General features: G+C 54.8%; 6 protein-coding genes across 6 annotated transcripts; 3 read left to right on the forward strand and 3 right to left on the reverse strand.

Annotated features, from left to right (window-relative positions):
- Positions 1-36: 36 nt before the first annotated feature.
- Positions 37-1,290, forward strand: J4E83_010015 (uncharacterized protein; the record flags this gene model as incomplete). Its single annotated transcript, XM_049336899.1, has 1 exon — positions 37-1,290. The coding sequence occupies one exon, from the start codon at positions 37-39 to the stop codon at positions 1,288-1,290; it is 1,254 nt and encodes a 417-aa protein (XP_049184023.1).
- A 315-nt stretch (positions 1,291-1,605) lies between these two features.
- On the reverse strand, positions 1,606-2,874 carry J4E83_010016 (uncharacterized protein; the record flags this gene model as incomplete). Its single annotated transcript, XM_049336900.1, has 3 exons — positions 1,606-2,166; positions 2,225-2,383; positions 2,731-2,874. The coding sequence occupies 3 exons, from the start codon at positions 2,872-2,874 to the stop codon at positions 1,606-1,608; spliced, it is 864 nt and encodes a 287-aa protein (XP_049184024.1).
- Positions 2,875-4,634: 1,760 nt separating this feature from the next.
- J4E83_010017 (uncharacterized protein) lies at positions 4,635-5,678 on the reverse strand (the record flags this gene model as incomplete). The annotated part of the gene is made up of 1 exon (XM_049336901.1): positions 4,635-5,678. One exon carries the CDS (start codon positions 5,676-5,678, stop codon positions 4,635-4,637), a length of 1,044 nt encoding a protein of 347 aa, XP_049184025.1.
- Positions 5,679-6,640: 962 nt separating this feature from the next.
- Positions 6,641-7,722, reverse strand: SEC13 (GTPase-activating protein S13; the record flags this gene model as incomplete). The annotated part of the gene is made up of 4 exons (XM_049336902.1): positions 6,641-6,923; positions 6,979-7,428; positions 7,485-7,600; positions 7,717-7,722. The coding sequence occupies 4 exons, from the start codon at positions 7,720-7,722 to the stop codon at positions 6,641-6,643; spliced, it is 855 nt and encodes a 284-aa protein (XP_049184026.1).
- Positions 7,723-8,129: 407 nt separating this feature from the next.
- J4E83_010019 (uncharacterized protein) lies at positions 8,130-8,964 on the forward strand (the record flags this gene model as incomplete). Its single annotated transcript, XM_049336903.1, has 2 exons — positions 8,130-8,404; positions 8,454-8,964. 2 exons carry the CDS (start codon positions 8,130-8,132, stop codon positions 8,962-8,964), a joined length of 786 nt encoding a protein of 261 aa, XP_049184027.1.
- Positions 8,965-9,987: 1,023 nt separating this feature from the next.
- Positions 9,988-13,258, forward strand: J4E83_010020 (uncharacterized protein; the record flags this gene model as incomplete). The annotated part of the gene is made up of 3 exons (XM_049336904.1): positions 9,988-10,346; positions 10,420-13,116; positions 13,168-13,258. 3 exons carry the CDS (start codon positions 9,988-9,990, stop codon positions 13,256-13,258), a joined length of 3,147 nt encoding a protein of 1,048 aa, XP_049184028.1.
- Positions 13,259-13,816: the final 558 nt, after the last annotated feature.

Raw genomic sequence — 13,816 nt, forward strand, 5'->3', positions numbered from 1 at the left:
ATGCTAGCCATGGCGCCGCTCTCTGCAAACGCCCACATGATTCTCAAGAGTCCCGTGCCATACGGCAATCCCAACAATTCACCTCTCGACGCTTCCGGTTCCGACTTCCCCTGCAAGGCCGTGCCATATACGGTGAACACTATGAACGAATGGAAAGTCGGTTCATCCCAGACTCTCGCATTCACTGGTACGGCCGTCCATGGTGGAGGCTCATGCCAGATAAGCGTCACCACCGACAAGGAGCCTACAAAAGACTCCGTGTGGAAAGTCATCTACTCCATCGAGGGTGGCTGCCCTGTCTCTGCAGAAGCCAATCTCGATGAATTTGGTCCCAGCCTCGACAACACCTTCAAGTTCGATATCCCCCCAGAGCTTCCTAACGGCGTCATGACAACAGCTTGGACATGGTTCAACAAGATCGGAAACCGCGAGATGTACATGAACTGTGCGCCGGTCACGATCTCTGGAGGTGCCGACGACACAACTGCATTTGATGCTCTCCCCGATATGGCAGTCGCAAACATCCCAGTCCCACAGTCTTGCGGTACGACAAAGGAAAGCAGCGATTTCACATTTCAGAACCCAGGAAAGTATGTGAAGTCTGTTGGCAAAGGTCCTTTCGTGGATCTTTGCACTGGCGCAACTTCGCAACCCAGCACCGGCGGTGATGCTGGTGGTGGTGGTAGTGGCAACGCCGACCCTGGTGCCGCACCCGCCAATCCTCCAGTCGCCAGTCCTCCAGCTGCTAGTCCTTCCCCGGACTCAGGAGCCTACCAACCTGCTGCTACGCCTCCATCTGCGGCGAGCCCAGCTCCAGTAAGCCCCCCTCCTGCTCCACCAGCTGCTCCATCTGGCACCAAGTCCGCCTGCTCACCCAAACCTAAGCCCGCCGAGTCCACCCTCCGCACGCTCGTGACCGTCACGGCGCCAATGCCAACAAACACCGACGGCGTCTTTCCACCCAACCCAGCAGCCGGTACAGGCACGGCCCCCGTCGCAGCTCCAGCACCCCAACCAACCGGCCAGTCTCCAGCAGCATCACCCATCGCGCCTCTAAGACCAACACCATCCGGCGCACCCGCCTCACCCGCACCCGCAAACCCAGGCTCAGACAAGGAGCCCTGCTCCCCCGACGGCACAGTCGTCTGTTCGTCCGACGGCACGAAATTCGGTCTCTGCGACCACGGCAAGGTCATCATGATCCCCGTGGCTGGAGGCACAAAGTGTGAAAACGGAGCCATCGCCAAGCGCGGTGATTACTCGCATCGTAATCAGCGCACTGCTATCTAGTTTGAGACACTGGGTATTTGTGAAGATGGTGTTTGTTTTGTATATACTTGTGTCAGCCGGTTCTGCCTTTTAGTATGTTTTTTTCGATTTCTTTTACGGGGATGGTTGGAAGCTTTTGCTGCGATTGTTTCCTGGCCTCGCTTGTTGGCTGAGCTGTCGTGTAGCAGAGAGGCGTTCTTTCGCTTTTTCGCTGTCGCGATTGAAGAGGGGTTTTGTGTGTAGATTTGTATATCATGTAATAGTACTATTACTATAAAACCAACCACCCTTCTTCTCCCACTGCGATTGTCATATAGAAGTTACTGTAGCCAGGATCTAAGGCCCACCAACAGCATAAGGCGTGAACTTGTAGCAGCCACCCACATCAGCATCCCCAGCAATCCTCCAATAAACACCACAATCATAACTCGTCGTTCCCCTCGCAGCAACACAAGACAACGGACACGTCCCATCAGCAGCATTGTAGGTAACCTGGCAAACCGTTTCCTGCAGCCCAGCATCGTTTCGTCCAAATAAGACGTACGCTTCGCTCGCGCCTACATTGGGATTGGTCTTGCCGATGGAGCCGGCGTACGGCCCGTTCAGGACCTGCAGCTTGTTGTTGTCGACGGTGGTGAACTGGAGAACGGGGCTCAGGCCTTGTGAGTTGCCGACGGTGTTGGGGACGTTGCGGCTGGCGTCTGCGATGGGGTTTCCGCTGTTGTCGCCGCCGATGGCGTAGACGGTGAAGGTGGGGATCGCGATGACTTGTTGGGTGCCTGTGATGATGGTTGTACGCTCCGTGACTGTGGAGGTCTCGGTCGCGGTATTTGTGATGGTGTTTGTGACGGTCGCGGTGTCGGTGTTGGTTGCGGTTGCGAGGATGGTCAGGGGTACCTGTTGGAGGCGTCGGTTAGCAAGGATACGCTGGCTCGTATGGCTGGCAGAGACTTACTGTGACTGAAGTCGTGATGGTGGTGGGAACGCTCAAAGTCGTCGTGGTAGTCGTGCTAGAGGTAGGCACCGCAAGACATTTGCATGCTGAGGAGAGGGCTTGGCCTTCGATGTAGTTGTTGAAGCATGAAGGCTTCTTTGGGGGGACATAGGCGCCCCGCTTCTGTACAGCTCCTGGGGATGCGCATGCAGTGATTGAAGAGTATGCGACAGTATTGATGGTTTCGGTTGTTGTCGTCGTCTCGGTGATCGTGGCAGACGCCGTTGCGGTGGCAGTATCAGTTGTCGTAATTGTGTTGGTTGCATCGGTGGTCGTGATCGATCCCGAAGTGATTGTTGCAGTTGCCGTAATGGTACTGTGTGTTGTAAGCGAAAGATCATGCCAGTGGAGATGAACGTGGTGTCAGCTTACGCAGTGAAGGAAGTCACCGTAGAAGTCTTTGTGACTACAGGGATCTTGAGGTAAGAAGAACAGAAGCTCGTGGCTTGGGGCTGTTGCTTTGCAACAGTGACCAGACCACCGACAATGTCGCAGAACAACTGCGCAACGATTTTGCCAGCAGGCTCAGGGGCTGCATTTCGAGGGACAGACAGGGCGCCAGTGGGAATGGCGAGCCCCAGGGCAAGTCCAGCTACGTTGTTGAAGCGCATGGTGAAAGTGTACAAGTGTTGGAGGCTCAGTCGATAGAGGAGATGCTGCAGAATGTGCTCTGGTGAAAACGACAAGACGCCGCCCGACAGCGTCTTATATACATCTTGTAAGGCAAGACTGTTCTCTCCTCGCCCTCTCGCGTCGCTCTAGAACTCAGTCCCTTCGGCACCTTGAGGTCGGTGGAAGCGACGCTATCGGTATGTTGCCGTGCAAAAACGAAAAGCTGAACTCTAGCTGCACGATCTCGACAGCCACTTTTCTCCTCTTCTTCCTGGTCGAGTTAGAACTTCAAGCCACAAAGGTTTGTTCGTGGCCAGAAGCAGGAAAACCTGAGTTGTAGGACGACGGTGAAGAGTTGTTCAGCCAGCCTCCGATGAGTCTCTAGCTCTGAAGAGAACCCTGCTCTCGCTGGATCTGGAAGCATGTCTGCAGAGCCTCTAGGCGATGTCGGATTCCAAGTCCCCGTGAGTAAGTAAGCCTGAGAATGCTCGACCTGGTAAGCCTAGAGGCATTGCTTGTGGCCTGGAAAGGCATAGTCTAATCCGATCCTGGGGAAGGACGCCTATCTAGAACGCTCCATCTGGCCATGATCAACGGAAAAGCCTGACAACCCTGGAACTTGACCTATGATGTTGCGATTGGATCTTGAACCTTTCGAGCCTGTTGGCACGGAATAGTACTAGCGGCATCGCTTCGCCTGGCGCGGTCTGAGTGTTTCCCTTCAATCTGGGGATAAAGCCACGCTAAGAAACGGACCGAAGCTTATTTTACCCTGTGGCAGCTCGCCCGCATTGTTTGTCTTAAGTCTTCCCCGGAATATTCCAGCGCCCACGTTGTGCTCTAGATCTCGGAGCTCCCGTCACGCCAGGATCGAAGGGAAGCACATGACTTGAGGTCTGCACTTGAAGGCCTCGACTTTGCTCTATCGTCAAGGGCGCCCCTGCCATGACCCTTGCCTGATCAACTGCCTGCCGCTCGGAAGCATGTAATCCGTGCTGTGCTATCCGTCTTCAGCGTGGAAAGCGGAGTACACTCCTACGATGCCGAATACCTGGGTTGGATCGTCCTATCTTCGCACGCCTTGCGATGATCATAGGTACATCTGGCGAAGTAATATCTGAATTGTAGACCAGAGCCTTCGCACGCACCGCGTGGTGATCGAAGGGAGGTATGACGCGGATGATAGTTCAGAAGATCCGCAGTACCCAAGCGAGTGCGATCTTTCAACACCAAAGCGGACGGCCGCCCGGTTTCGGGCTCTGGTTGCGCAACGAAGACCAGGCCGTGCCTTTGGCTCACCTCGCTCCCTCGAAGTCTCACAGTCGTCAGCAGATCGTGCGTCGGTGAAGACACATACAAGCAGTCTTGAACTATTTTCCAGGAGCCTAATTGTGCCACTGTGGCGCGATAGAAGCTGTGATGTTGAAAATGCTGCGAATCGACGTAGGGCTTGCTCTGGAATCGAATGTCGCAGAATGTCTCCCATCCCGACGCGTTGAGTGGTGACCAGCTTTTTGGTGGAATATGTCGCTTACCGCGGCCATCGCATCATGTTCGGATAAAACCTTACGGGTCGCTTCTTCTGCCTTCCGCGCTCAAACCTGGAAACTTTGGTCGTGTATGTTAGGGCTTGGACTTTCAGTGACGGTGATCTGCGGGGCGCTCTAGTAGTTGGCCTTTCGCCAACGTTGACATGCTCGACGCGGACCTTGTTGCTTTCATCTCAGACGAAAAACGAGGAAAGAAGGCGCCATTCACCTCATCTCCAGCTTCCTCTAGCCTGCGGTCCCCCACTACTCCTCAGTAGCATAATTCCCACACCCACCGCCATGGCACCAAGGAAAACCCACTGCGGAACAACGATATCCGTATCTCTCCGCTGGTACCTCCGTGCTTTCTCGGCGTACATCTTCTTCCTCAGCGCACGTTCCTCTTCGTCCACTTCAACATCTTTCGTCTTTCTTTCCTTCACATTCTCTCCAATCAGTCCATCACCCGTCTTCCTCTGCATCTCCTTCAGGTAATCCCGTATCACGGAATCGTCCTCTTCACTCAAATCAACAAACCCCCTCTCTTTCATTTCCACACCCTGATCCAGCGGACTTGCTACGTTGAGGCCACCTACAACACCCTCTTTCGCCGTCAACTTCTTCTTATCGACGAGTACGTCATCTGGTAGCCACTCTTTCAGGGTGTCTAAGGGTAACGTCCGGAAGACAAGACACATCCACATCTCCAATACGTTCATCACCAGGTCCGGGTGATCCATACCCGGTACTGCATTGCCATATCCGCCCGAAGGAAGCACAGCTAGTACACCGAAAACGTTGTAGATACTCCACTCCAGCGCATAGTAATGTAGACTCGGATGATCTCTCCGATACCTAAAGTTGAGATGCTGTGCCACCCTCACGCGCAGATTACTACTCTGACCCACGTAGATCCTCAACCTTTTATCGACGCCTAGGATGCCGTTTAGATATATGGCTCGGCCTTCGTGTCGCAGGTCTCCGCCAATATGCTTTAGGGCGTCTAGAGAGAGGCGGGAGGAAAGGAGATGCCAGAGTTGTGGACGAATTAGGGAGTAGATTGACTGAGTGAGGGTGGGTATGCTGTGGTGCGAGATCCAGGGGGTGTACTTGTGGTAAGGATGAGGTTTGCCATCGTCGGAGGAAGAGACAGGGAGCTGAGAGAGGCGCGTGAGGAGGTGCGTGAGGATTGCTCGCGCTTCGAGTTGCACTGGAGTGAAGTTCGTCTGACCGGCACGATTAGATGGTGTTGGTGTTGTTGGTGTGCTTGACATCGCGGCAGCTGGAGACATTTGACGACGTGATGGTGTTGTAGGAAGAGGAGAGGAAGCCGGTTCCTGGTAAACTTCCGCTGTCGCCATGATTTATATCTCTTCTCAAGGTTTGTAGAACGAGACTTGTTGGTCGTGATTGGATGATGTGTGTGAGGAGTTAGGCAGCTGTCCTGTAGAAGGCTAGCGTCAAGGCACCAATGTCCAGGTGCGACGAAGCTTGGAAGACAGACACAAGCTCAGTACGAGACAGCCGCAGCGGAAATCGTCTTTTACAGAAGATGACGAACTATATCAGGATGCGCAATGTAGTTGTGAGGTGGAATAGCGTAGATATGTAGGTCTAGATGTTAGCTCCACCTGGGCGATGAGGCTGAAGCTAGCGCCCTTCGCACATGCCGTATCGGGCATCTTCTGAGAAAACCGTCGATAACGGCATCTCTTGAGCATAGCGCCTTAACCACTCGGCCATGACGAGTCGCATGCAGGACCCTGTGTTCCAGTCGCAGTCATTCGCCAGCTCTCGAATAGACTCATGTGGCTTATTCTGAACAAGGCTTCTGCTCGGTCTTGCTGTCTCTTTGGTACGTTCGTTTTGTGAGTGTAATATGTTGAATGCTGGCATGGTCTATAGTCCTGAGTAGCTGCATCGCATGTGTCACTTTGCGTGATGAGCGATGCCATTTAAAGAATCTTGATAAAATTCACGTAAAGCAATGGCAAGGCTGCGATTGTTGTAATCGATTGAAGGCTACGCTCCTGCTACACCTATGCATCACACTAAGCTCTCGTTCTACGTTCTTCCATCAATATAGTTCGTAAGTGAACTGATAACACCCGTATTCAGTACACCACGGCCCGTCGTCTTCGTATGGTGGCCACTGGTCGGTCCTGAATTTGAGGCCGAGACGTACGGGGTATTGCAAGAACGTCCCAGGCTCTGCTTTGTCTTTTATAGAGATGTTCTACTCCTCGATCGTCTTGACGCATTCCCATCCGCCGCTGAGCCTCTCCTTCCATAGACTGACCCTGTTGTCGCCGGTGCTGACTGCGAGCGCATTGCCGCTGAGACTCCAGCTCACGCGCCACGCGGCAGCGTCGACGTCAAGCTGGGTGCGCTTCCACTCGCGTAGATCTGATGATGTCCAGATAATGACAGTCTTGTCCTGGGATGCGGAGGCGATGTACGATTTGGAGAGAACGGTTGGGGACCACGCGACATCGCGTACCCAATCTGCATGACCACCACTAGTGTAGAATGTTAGCTAATGCCCCATACCGTCGATTCGCGACCATGACTTACAGCGGTGTCGCGTTCCAGCTGCCGCTCTCAGGGCTGAACTCCCAAATCTTGACCTGGCAGTCGGTTCCGCCGGTGACTAGCCTCTTCGCAGCGCCTGCCTGGTTTCCGCTTGCGCTGATGACCTGTCCTGGCGCATAGGCAGGTGCCCAAGAAACACTGTTTACGCCGTTACCGTGAGCAGGGAAGGTCTGATGTGTCCAGTTGTTATCCTTGAATTCGAGCACCGAGACATTGCCGTCAGATGATGCGCAGGCAAGGAGGCAGCCTGCCTCGTGAGGAGCCCATGCGACCATGTTGACCGACTGTGTGTGTAGGGCGACCTCGTATATCTTTTGCCAGCTGCCGGACTGCTCGCGCCAGATGAGGACCTTTCCGTCATACGAGGAGGAGGCGAGGATGTTTCCGTATTTTGGGTGTGCCCATGCTACGCTCCAGACGGCGCCCTCATGTCTACGATAGTCAGCGTCGAGTTCCGTGAGACCATGACTTCTTTGGGAACGACATACCCTCTCAGGGTCTCAACCAGTGTGTGCTTCTCGCCCTCAACCTCGAAGATCTTGATGGTCTTGTCCGAAGAACACGTCGCGAGCCGCCTGCCGTAGTAATCCAGTACGGCGTCATGCTGTACCTCGTTAGAATCGGTCGGGGGTGGGTCGATGTCGCCCATTGCGCTGGCTGGCGGTGTGGAATGTACGAATGTGGGGTGAAGATGGAGGCGGAGGTGTGTAGAGAACGTACAATCATGTCATCGTGGCCGGAGTTCGCTATAACGTTGGCCTACAGCGGCAGTCGCAAGTTAGCGGACATGATCAGGTTGGGCGCGTTAGTGGGGAAGTGCTTGCCATTTTTGTTGTAGATCAGCTGCGATAGATGGTGGTGAATGTAATGGAGGTCGAGGCGGTATTTGAAGGCGGCGGGATAGTTGTGTAGGCAGAAGTATGAGCAGGCGCGTCCAGACGTGTCCACAGCTACACAGTGCCCCAAAGTTGGTTGATGCTGCTGTGGCCTCAGTGCAGGGGTCCTGATGAGATAAGATTAGATCGAATCCCAATGACGCGCTAGCACACGCAATACCACCTGGGCAATGGACCACCTACTACCTGAGCATCACATGCGACCACTGTTTCCACCACTCCCACTCATCACTCATCATGGCTTATTCTTCCCCACGCCACTCGCAAAACTTCTACCAGTACGATGCATCAACCCCTCCGCCGCCCCCACCAAAGCCAGGACGGTCAAGTGGGAATGCAACTCCATCACAAGGACCTCCATTACCCCCACCCCCGCCAGGTCAATCATCGTATTCGGGAGATCAACAACAGAGTTCGTATTCACAACAACAGTACTCGCAGACAGGCCCCGAGCAACCGACAGTCCAACCGCCGGACGATGGCTGGCTGCCTGAGGTGCTCAAGGACAAACCGTATGCTAACTCTGCATCCTTGCTAAGCACATTGCTAAGGTATGAGTAGGACCAAAGACTTGCATCATGTGCTTCAAACGCCAGAATTGCAAAATGCTATAATTCACAATCCTGAGACCACACATCCATCGTTACCTGCATCTATTGCGCCTCTGCAGGCACTTCTCGCACAGAATGTAGGGTTGGCAGAGTCACTCAAACAGCTGGAAGCACATGTCCAGCACCAACGAGATAGCACGCAGTCGCGTTTGTTATCACTTAAGGCTTTGGAGCGTCAGTGGAAGGCAAAGCAGGCTGAGCAAGATGAAGCACTGCGAGAGTTTAGTCCGCCAGCGCTCTATCAGAGGCTGAGTGCTTCAGTAGGCGAGCAAGAGGCGTTATGTCGAGGACTAGAAGAAAGCTTCCTCGAAGGCGAAGGTTTCGGTGGTGGGGATGCCGTGGCTAGCGACCGCGAAGTGACGGACTTTGTGAGGCGCTTGAGGGAGGGCCGAAAGATCGCCTACCTTCGAGGAGAGCGCAAGGAGCGATGGGATGAAGGCCGTGTCGGCGGCTGGCGATGAGCGCTCCACCTTGAAGTAATTATAAATACTAATATCAGACCACGCACGCAACGTCGCAGTATGTGCGGAGATGTCAAATTGCCATGGCATGATCGTTATGCGGCGTCGGCAGTCGGAAGCATGCCTGAGAGTCAAGGCATCAGCACATGCGATTCAGGCGGCGAGATATGCAGCCGGCTGTGAATCTAAGATTGCATCTCAGGGGCCTCGTCACCTCCATAAGAAGGATCCTCGCCGTTAGCATAGGCCGAGAGGCTGGACTGGTCGTCATGAGTCGTCGTCGTGAGCACTGTCGTCGTTCGCGGCAGGCGAATATCAGCCACATCCCAGTACAGCTGCCCCTTAGCGTGCTGGCTTCCTCATTTGGATACATCCGTGGTTGTCGGAAAATTGCGCGATGCCAAAATAAAGGTTGCATGCAATCCACTGCAAGCCACCCGTTGCGGGTGTCACATGGCAGGGTTGCAGTCGCTATGCACATGGTGACGGCTGGGATCGAGTCTTGGTGGTTCAGCGCCTCATGGAGTGTTTCACGTCGCAGGCAAAGGCGCCTCCGCACGTCACCTGGGCAGCCAGCGTCAACGTCAACTCGACCGGAGCGCGCGACTCTGAGATGTCAACACCCACTGTGCAATTGAGCGTATCCCCGAATCACACTCCGCAACCCACTCCCCAGGACGACAGACGAGGCGCCCTCTTGAGCCTCCCCTTAGTCCGCGGCGTCCATTGGCTGGGTAAAAAGTGTACCTGCAGCCATCCTAACCCTAAAAAGCCCCCTGGCGCGGCTCGCTCCACCTCGAGCAGCGCGAACCGCCCATCACGGTCAGGTAGAGCGCCCGAATCGACCAATTCGAGCGCTGCGATCGGCTCAGAGGCCCCTGGGCGCCCCCTTCGCCGGCAGCTGTACCTGGCGAGCTAGGCGGGTCCCCTTTACGAAGAAGCGACTTTTGGCAGACTCTCCACCTCCCTCTGCGCCCATCATTTGTGCACGCCATGTCTATCGCGGGGGGATAATACGAGAATATGCAAGCCGTCCAAGCGTCCCCCGAGGGCGCACATGCTCCCAACGCCTTTGCCTCGCCGCCTCGCCAAAAGGGCTCGTCCTTGGCCTCGATTGCCATCTCGTCCTTTGCTGCTTTTCGGTCCCAGTCCTCGCAACCTGTGCCTGTCGCTGTCCTCCAGTCCCCGGTCCGCAGAAAGCCCCTTCCCGCGAATTCCCCCGTAGTTGGTCGCTTTACTGTCGATCAACAATCTAACCTCCCATCTGCTGCTGCACCTGATAAGAGCGTTGATCTCGCTGCTCAAAGAGGACGCGCCCCCGACACCACGTTGTCGCCGCCAGTCACTGACGAAGACCTCTTCCTGCCCCGGAACCTCGACGAGTAAGTGCCGACACGCGCTTTCCTTTTTCACCGCGCCTTCCTTTCATCGACACTTCGCTAACAACACCACCAGCAACCCACATGGAAGGACCCCTCTGACGGCAACCGCACCCCGCCAATTCTCCGAACGTGATCGTGGGAGCTCGCTCTTCGTCGCAACGCGAGAACCCCCGACCGCCCCAACCGCACCGTCTGCCGCGCGGCATGATCGATCGGCCAGCGGCATCCAACTCCAACGACAGAGCAAGACCGAGGCGCTGAAGGCCTTTGGCATCCGGGGAGCACACGCCCGATCCCCTACCATGCCGAACATGCCAGTGTACAACAACACATCGCAACCGCCGCCAGACCTAAAACTCGACTTGAACGGTGTTACGGAAGATTTCATGGACGACTACAACTACGGTCCCGAGGACCCTTCACTTACACGCCAAAACACAAAGCCCAAATCACCCAGCGGAGGAGGATTCACCTCTTTCTTTGGTTGGAACTCACGTCCCCAAAACGAGCCCGCGTCGCCAGCCACCGCCTTCTCAGAACACTCATCACCCGACTCTCCACGCTACAGACAACCCGGCATGGGCTCAAAGTCAAAACCCAACGGCCTAGACATTCCGGCCGCCAATTCGCTCGGCTCGTACTTTACTGTCCCCGGAACTCCACTTCTATCGTCATCGCCCCAGATGAACGCTCACGTAGAAGAGCTGGAGCGCGAGTTGCGCGAGGTCAGCTCCGAGCTTGCTGCCTCGATTCAAAGAGAGATGGAGCTGGAAGACGAGGTCGAGCGGTGGAAGGCAGAAAGTTCAACTGCCATGTCTGACAATCGTAGGACTAGCGACTACTACTCGGATTCTGGCACAAGCTCTATCCGCTTCCCGATCAGCGATCCCGAAAGCAAGCTCGAAGAGGTCGAGATGCAACGAAGGAAGGCAGAACAGGCGCGTGCAACAATAAAAATGCAAATGGCAGAACGCCTGCAAGATGAGCTGCGACGCCGAAGAGATCTAGAGGAGCAAGTGCAACAACTCGAAGACCAGGTCGGCGACAAGTCAAGGGCTGGCTCAGTAGTTGAGACACCCAAAGTCAAGGAGCTCTCCATGTCGCTCGAGGATGCGAAGAGGCGCTTGGCTGAGGAAAGACAGGTCAAGGAGAACTTTGAAGACCTCCTTACAGCCCTCCGCGACGAGTTGGAGAAGCATCGCAACGAAGCCGACAATTTGCGCGACGAAGTGGTACCGCAACTCCGGGCGCGGCTTGAAGTGCTCGAAGGCGACGCTGCCGACACAGAAAAGCTCGTGTACGAAACCACTCGTATGCAACAGGAGATTCAACAACTTAAATCAGAGAACGAGTCGCTTGTGAAGCAACGGATGATGCAACAACAAGCACCACAACAGTCCCGGGTCCAGTCTATCCAAGAGGAAGGAGACCTTGGACCTCTACCCAACCTACGAGTTGGTCTAACCCGCTCGAACTCGCTAGCCCGTAGCTCCGCTGGCCTCAACTCGAAACGAGGCTCATTATCACGTTCCAACTCCGTCAAAGACAGATCGGGTGATGTATCACCAGTCGGTGCACCGACAGTCAGCAACCCTATGAAGGAGCTGGAAGAGCAACGAGATGCACTCCACAAGGCATTAAAACATATCTTGCAACGGCAAGAGCTGCAGCAGAAGGAATTCGCGCGCCGCATCAAAGAGGTAGAGGCTGAGAGGGACGCTGCTCTGAACCTCACTCCTCGCCGGACTGCGTTCCACAAAGAGGTTACAGTACTCAGACAGGAAGTCAACTCTCTACGCCGCCGAGCCGATGAAGCACTTGAACAGAAGTGGCAATGCGAAAAGGGTCTTGGTGGACTGCGAATGGACCTGGATCGTGCACAGCAAGAAACCGGCTCCCTTCGCGAGCTGCTCAGAGAACACGACATCTCGATACCCGAGATCCGGATAGAAAACGAACCTTTGGCCTTGGACAAGGCCTACAACGAGCTTCGCACTACTCATGCCCTCTCGCTTGCTCGCGTCAAGCAACTTGAGTCGAGCGACGGAGATGCACTCGGCGCTGCCGGTGCCGAAGCTGAACGAACTCTGGACCTCTTGAAACAGAGCATTTCCGATGCAGAGGCAGAGCGCGATTATGCGCAGAACGAAGCCGAGCAGTACCGCAAACAGGCTCGTGCCCTTCAACAGTCCGAGATCGAACACTTGGGCAGAGAACAGGAGCTTAGCAAGGAGCTGTTCGCTGCAGCCACCCGCATGGACGAGCTCTCTGCTAAGATCCAGCAGCAACTCACTGCTAACAGCGCTCTGCGCAAACGTCTTACTGACGCGATCATGCGCGGAGAACAGGACCAACGCAGGTCAACAGAGCAAATCATCCAGCTGGAGAAGAGGCTCAAGGCAGCAGAAGACAAGGTCATGCTCGCCCAACAGTCTTCAGAAGACGCTGTCGCGCGCCACGAAGACGAGGTCCAGGCTATCAAGGAAAGCCACACCAACCACCTGCGCCGTGTCAAGTCCGGACTCCTCAGTCCTTCGGCGTTCTCCCCCAGACTTCCATCGTCCCCTGTCTTCTCGCAACGGTCTCCTCGTCTCGACGTGACTTCAAGCGGACCCGCCATGAGCCTAGCTGAAGCCACCAAGACCGAGTCGCTTGAGAAGCGCGTAGAGGAGCTCGAGAGGGCTCTTCGCGATGCCGATCACGAGATGGAGGAAGTCGTTGGCCGCATGAACACTGCTCAGATGGAGGTCGCTGACCTGCAATTCGAGAGGTATGTCAATCCAACACAACGAATAACGAGTGTGTGCTAACAAGTTTCTAGGGACGAGGCTATGAGGCAGACGCGCAAACTGCAAGCCGAGATCGTCGCCGAGCGCGAAAAGGTCAAGGCTCTAATGGCCACGACCGCATAATGATCGTACCGACACCCGCTGGACTCAAACAGCTATACATAATACCTTCTCTTCGACAAAATCCTCGATACCACCGTATCGTCTTTGGGACATCCCTTTTTACATCTTCGGCGTTTTACCCAGCTCCCGCATTTACATGGGCCTCACGATCCTACGCATACTACACTTTTACTTTCACCCTTCAATATTGTCTTAGTATACTTTTCCGGTCCCCAACCGACCGGAACCCGCTTTTGTTTAACAGACGAACATTTTTTTGTCGTCAATGTTCTATACCCGTCGATGGTACACAGCGTTTTCTCAGCGCTACACAAACCTTTGCATGGCGGACTTTGTTGAGATCTCGAGGCTCGTTCTTTTGGATTGCCTAATGTAACGCTCGCTTAGCGAATTGCCGATGGTAATTGTACTGTAATGGTATAATGGATGATGGTTGGACGTGTTACATCACTTGCGAACTATTGAATGACAACGTGCTTGTACCTCAGAATTCGTTACCCGATGTTGCACTGTTACGTTGATGTCGCTTAACCACGCTGCTTCCTCGTGTGGCTGCGT

Source organism: Alternaria metachromatica, assembly GCF_023757995.1.
Source record: "Alternaria metachromatica strain BMP 0045 chromosome Unknown scaffold_39, whole genome shotgun sequence".
Lineage (NCBI taxonomy): Eukaryota > Fungi > Ascomycota > Dothideomycetes > Pleosporales > Pleosporaceae > Alternaria > Alternaria metachromatica.